We start from the raw sequence: 6256 nt of genomic DNA on the forward strand, positions 1-6256 counted from the left end.
CAACTCCCAGAATTCCACAGCCAGCAATGCTGGCTGTGGAATTCTGGGAGTTGAAGTCCACATGCCTTAAAATTGTCAAGGTTGAGAAACACTGAGCTAAATCAAGGGTCTTCAAACTTGGCCCTTTTATGACTTGTGGACTTCAACTCCCAGAATTCCTCAGCCAGCGTACCTGGCTGAAGAATTTGGGCGTTGAAGTCCACAAGTCATAAAAGGGCCAAGTTTGAAGACCCCTGGGCTAAATGTCAAAGAACAGACTTTATCCATTGACTTGCAAGAGAGGGGGGGGGAAGAGCATTTTCACCACCGAGATATCAAACCTCCAAATCCTAGACAAGATCTTTCCTCTCTGGACCCGCCCAGGACAGCGCCCCAACCGTCGCCCAGGCTCCCGGAGTCGGCCGCTCCGCCTGCTCGGCTTACTCCTCCTCGGTGGAAAGGGAGGTCACGTGTCGGGGGCGTGGAATGAAGTGACGACCTCTTCGATCACATGATAGTGGCGCGGGCCGGAGTTATACGGTTGCTTGGGGCGGGGGGCCCAAGGAGTCTGGCTGACAATGGTAAGTGAGCGGCTGCCCGGTTAAGGAAGCGGGGGAGTATTAAGGCTATTGGGGCGCGCCGCGGTGGAACCGACGGTTGGAATGGTGAATGGTGAGTTGTGAACGGTGCCAAGTGCTGCTGCTTTCCCCTTGGCCCCCTTTCCCACCCTTCTGAGCGGGCCGGGCCTCGGGCGCTCTTGAGGCTGTAAGAAAGGCTGGCCGTTCCCATGGAGACGGGGTTCCCCCCCTCCGTTTCTTCTTCGGCCGTTGTTGACTCCGCCCCCGCCGAGGGCCGTTTCTCGGCGCGCGGGGGCGGCCACTCGACTTCGCCCCCCCTCGTCCCTCCGCGCGCGCCTTCCGCCTTCCTTGGTGACGTCGAAATCAGTCCCGTGCGCGCGCGTGCGCGCACTCGGGGGGGCGGGGGGCGAGGGGCGGGTGGGGGGGGGAAGCTCTGGCGGTGCTGCCGGGCCGGGCGCGCGTCTTGTCTACTCGCGACCCGCGAGAGCCAAGGCGCGGAGAACGTGTGGAAGGCAACCTCGCGGGGATTGCAGCGTCCCGTTGCATCGCGGCGGCTCCTTTGGATCTGGAGTGCTGCACCTTCCAACTTCCCCCTTAAGTGTCCTTGGGTGGTTACCGAAGGCGACCAGATCGGGGTTGCAAAAAAAAACCCGAAGGGCCGCTAAATGGCTGCCCCGAGTTACGTTCTGCTGCTTTTGGGTGCTGTCTGGTGTTTCTCCCGGGCTTTAGTCGTGCTGGCGTGTGCTTAGGGGAAGCACACCCGAGCTGCCAAATGAGGTATGGGGAACCTCTCTTGCTGGGGTTGTCCTTTGGACAGGTAGGATAATGCCGTTTTTGATTAATTTTTAAAAAGCCAAAGCTATGCTGGGAATCCTTGAAAGGAAGACTCACTTTTCTTATGCAGCCATTACTGAACGGTTGCCGTCTTTTTATCCTGATGTGTACCTAAACCAGGGGGTCTTCAAACTTGGCCCTTTTATGACTTGTGGACTTCAACTCCCAGAATTCCTCAGCCAGGCATGCCTGGCTGAGGAATTCTGGGAGTTGAAGTCCACAAGTCATAAAAGGGCCAAGTTTGAAGACCCCCTGATCTAAACTTTATTTAAGTAGTGAGCCTGAAGAGCAGCAATGGGCTTGATTTAACAATTATTATTATTATTTTTTTATTATTATTATTTAATTTGTACCCCGCCCTTCTCCTCATAAAAACCACAATACAACCTCATAAAAACCTCATAACAGCCTCATAAAAACCTCATAACAGCCTCATAAAAACCACAATACAATAATACAATAATATCTATATTAAAAACCGAATTAAAAGAAAATATTTAAGGAGGCCAACAATCCAGCTGGGGGAATATAAGTTATGGAAGCTGATAAGTACAGAAAATGAACTCATCGTAATATGTTCACTGATACCTGCGGAGTTTATTGCTCTCTTATGCTTGGCTGGAAAAAGAATATAAAAGTTATGGACAAAGTTTGAGTTAGTTTGTTGCATTTTTTTCTCAAATACACAGTTGAATGACATTGCTGTTTATTTTACGTTTTAAACTCTGCCTTTTTGCGAGGGAAAAGTAAATATCTATTCAATGATTGCTCCAAGGAAAAGCATTGTTAGATAAGTTGTGTTGGTGCATTCCTTCCCATGTGTTGAATAACAGTGCGCACCGGCTGCATATTTAGGATGGTAAGACGTTGCAACAATATTGCAAGTTCTTAAATTAACTGATTTCGTTATTCTTTAAAAAGGACATGAAATGTACAAAATGTATATTTATTAAACAGAAAATAACAGCTTCCATGAGGCAAATGACCCTCTTAGGATTCTTGTACTCATGTTTCCCCCTCCCCCAGTGGGGAGATATAGGTCTACTATATCTAGGCTAAAAAAAATATGGACAATCTTGGATGATAAACAGAGAGCAACAGAAAGCAAACTCTGGTAGTTGCCTGCTTTTTTGCCGTCCAGATATGGTACCATATCAAGCTATGGTCACTGTATTTATCATTTAAAGTATATGGAGTATAAGGGGGAGTCAGTTGCAGATTTGCAGCTCATTCCCCACAGTCATGTTTAAATACTTCATTTACATGATATGCCTCTGGAATGAATCATGGCTAAATTGGTTTCTCAGTGATGCTAAACTAGCTGGCTCAGCAAATTAAAAAGAGCCTTGGTTTGATAAGGAGCAACCATTTTGGTCCATATTCTTGTCATCTTTGTTTAGCTGTTGGCTATTACTTCCTTTTTCTACAAATGTTTTAAAAAATATCCGATGGCGGATGAATGGTGGAGAGGCTTGACTATTCCATCCTTTTCACGTGACAGGAGGGAGTTATGGAAGGGGGAAAATAGTGGCTGGAATATTCCCATTTTGTAGGGTCTCCAAAGTCTGCAGGATCCTATCTGGGTCAGTCACCGGGACCAAAAGTTTTGTCTTCTGGGCTTTTGGACTCATGCTGGAGCCCATCCTCAGGGAACTTCTCTCTAGCCCTCCTTAGTCTGTTTCTATGCCACAAGCTAAGAAAAAAAATCTTCTAGATGAAGATGATACAGCAAGACCAAGTTATAATAAAATTTGCAAACATTTCTCCTTCTTAAATTAGAATTGCCTGGAAAATCATCTTTCCATGATTTTGAGCAAAATAAATTATACAGTAGATGAAAGGTGTTCGTGGAAAAGAGGGAAGGAGAAAATACATTTGAAGTTATACATTTGGGTCCTCACTGTGCCATTCTTAGATCCAAAATGCCTAGTAATATTTCCCTCAGTGCCTGCTAGGTTTCCTGATTTATTTATTTTTTGAGTTTTAGGCACCAGCTTCAGAGTAGAGGCATTTCCAGCAATGCCTCTACTCTCACAGAAAATAAATGGTAGATAGTTGTAGCTCAGTGCTGTTTTTAGTCAGTCAATCTTTCCTTTGGTCAAAGACCAGCATAGAACAAAACAATTAACAGACTGTTTATAAGTAAAAAAAGAAGGACCACACATAAAATGTAAGCTAAAAGAATAATACAGAGTATTATGAATGAAGGCAAATTCAGAGTATTATCACTATTGTTACCATTGCAAGCTACATCTTCAGGAGCAAAATCCCCAGAACATTATTTGTCTAAAACTAAGACATAAAGCTAAAAAACTAAAGTAAAAGTAGGTTAAGATAAAATAGAATAAGGTGACATCTATTTATATGTACGTATTTTGATATTGTTCAAAAGCTAGGCACAGTTACAGTATATTGAGGAATGGGAATTGGCCAGCTTAAATCTTGCCTTACTAGCACAATAATAGAATTTGATAACATCTGGAAAGGTAAGCAGAATGTTTATGTTGAAAGTGTCAGTATATTTACCAGGTGAGGAAAAATATCTGTATAAAAGCAATAGTAGAGGTAAGTCCTTGACTTACATCCATATTTTAGATTACTAAGTCGGTGAGATGTCATGTGACTGCACCTACTTATAAAGCAATCCTGGTATTTCCTATTGCAGTCATTAACTGAGAATCCGCAGATTACCTTCTATCGGCCAGTACGCTCCCACAGAGTGGGTCTCCTCAGGGTGCCGTCAGCCAGACAGTGCCGGCTGGCGACCTCCAGGGGGAGGGCCTTCTCGGTGGGAGCCCCCACCCTCTGGAACGAACTACCCCCAGAGATCCGGGTGATCCCGGATCTCCCCTCCTTCCGCCGCGCCCTAAAGACATGGCTCTTCCAACAAGCGGGNGGGATTGGCCTAGGGAATTTTAGTGGGGTTTTTTAAGAGAAATTTTAATTATATAGGCCATAACAAATATTTCTTTTTAATTTGGTTTTAAATTAGGTATTTATTGTTGCATTGTTTTATAAGGCTGTTAGCCGCCCTGAGTCCGGTAAGGAGAAGGGCGGGATATAAATTGAATTAATAAATAAATAAATAAATAAATCATGGGTCATTAAGTAAGCACTCACCCCAATCCATGCCATTCTGGGCTCAGCCCCTCCCAGCCCTGAACCTCAGGTAAGGGACTGCCTCTAACGCCCCCCATTCACCTGTCTCTCCCATCTATGCCCTTTTGGCCCCTGCCTTAAGGGCAGCAATCAGCAAGTGCCAGCAAACATTCATTTGCCCAATTACTTCCCCCCCCCCCAGCTGTATGTGGCTTACCCAGCCTGAGTCAACCAACTGCCAGCAGGCATTCATTTCTCCCAGTTCTCTGCACTGACCTTTGGCCTCTTGCTGTCTCCTTTTCAGACCTGGTTTCTCCAGCAAATGTTTCCTACAGTACTGGGCCTTTGTAAAGCTGTGCTGTCTTCAGAATGCCTTTGGAAAGATGGCTTTTTTCAAAGAGAATGCTGCTTTACAAAGACTCAGAAAATCATGTGTACTGTAAGAACACTCACTGGAGAAGCTGGATCCAAAGAGGACACAGCAAAAGGTGAAAGGTCTATGCCAGTGTTTCTCAACCTTGACAATTTTAAGGCATGTGGACTTCAACTCCCAGAAATCCACAGCCAGCATTGCTGGCTGTGGATTTCTGGGAGTTGAAGTCCACATGCCTTAAAATTGTCAAGGTTGAGAAACACTGGTCTATGCAAGGAATTGGGGAAAAAGGCAACTGGGTAAATGAATGCTTGCTGGGGCAGGCTGGGGGGAGCAAACAAACACTTGCTGGTGCTGGCTGGACTGGTCTGGAACAAATGCTTGCTGGCATATGCTGCGCTGGACTGGGAAGCCAGGTGTGGCTGAAGAGAAAAGGCAGCTGGGTGAATTAATACTTCCTAGGGCAGGGGTGTCAAACTGCCAGCCCATGGGTCGGTTGCATCATACGGAGGCTGCGCCCACTCCAGCTCCGTCAATGCAAAAAAAGTCACAATATATGGCGACACGTCACGTGATGTGGCGAGTTTGACACCCTTGTCCTAGGGCAGGGGTAGGCAACCTTGGCTCTTTTATGACTTGTGGACTTCAATATCCAGAATTCCTGAACCAGCCATGCTGACTCAAGAATTCTGGGAGTTGAAGTCCACAAGTCATAAAAGAGCCACGGTTGCCTACCCCTGTCTATGGTATGGCAAGCAGTCCCAGAGCTGCATGATTCTGAGGCTGTTTGCCTCCTTGCAAAGCAGAGCAGCAGCTAGCCAAAAAGGGTATATCGATGAGAGGGAGGTAGGCGGGTGAGGAAACTTGAGGTTGTAAGTGTGTGCAGGCTGCCAAGCTCCCAAATTTTAATCACAGGATCATGAAGATGTTACAGTGGCTGTAACTTGGACAGGAGTTGTTCATTTTTCCGGCATTGTTATCACCTCAGCAGGTGCTGAATGAATGGCTGTAAGTCAAGGATTACCTGTACAGTAGAACGTGGGGAATACATTTTATGGCACCCATTTTATTTGTGCTTTGTTTTGGAAGGGCGCTCTCCTGCAAAGAAAGCGTTAAGTTGGCAGACAGCATAGAGAATGATAAAAGAGACTGGTAGGAAGTAACAACCTCATTAACCTGTATCTCATAAGAAGGTGTATTGTAACTGGTTGAATCCATTATGGTGGCCATTTCATAAAAATAGTGTCCAACTAGCCCAAACTTTAGAGACTACTCTTATAGGCAGAATCTCTGAGCAGGGGTTTGTAATATATTCTTATATGTTAATTTAGGCTTAATTTAGGGTCTAATGTAGTTCAAATACCACATAACATATTTTTCTTAAAGAATCATG

At 45.5% G+C, this 6256-nt stretch overlaps 1 protein-coding gene across 1 annotated transcript in view; it reads left to right on the forward strand.

Moving 5' to 3' along the window:
* Positions 1 to 456: 456 nt before the first annotated feature.
* VPS26A (VPS26, retromer complex component A) overlaps positions 457 to 6256 on the forward strand; it is a 15587-nt gene continuing 9787 nt past the window's right edge. Inside the window, exon 1 of the mRNA XM_015822966.1 lies at positions 457 to 560. Within this exon, the coding sequence (XP_015678452.1) occupies positions 558 to 560 (3 nt within the window). The 5' untranslated portion in view covers positions 457 to 557. The remainder of the gene's footprint in view (positions 561 to 6256) is intronic.

This window comes from Protobothrops mucrosquamatus, unplaced genomic scaffold (genome assembly GCF_001527695.2).
Source record: "Protobothrops mucrosquamatus isolate PMUCROS unplaced genomic scaffold, P.Mucros_1.0 scaffold1731, whole genome shotgun sequence".
Lineage (NCBI taxonomy): Eukaryota > Metazoa > Chordata > Lepidosauria > Squamata > Viperidae > Protobothrops > Protobothrops mucrosquamatus.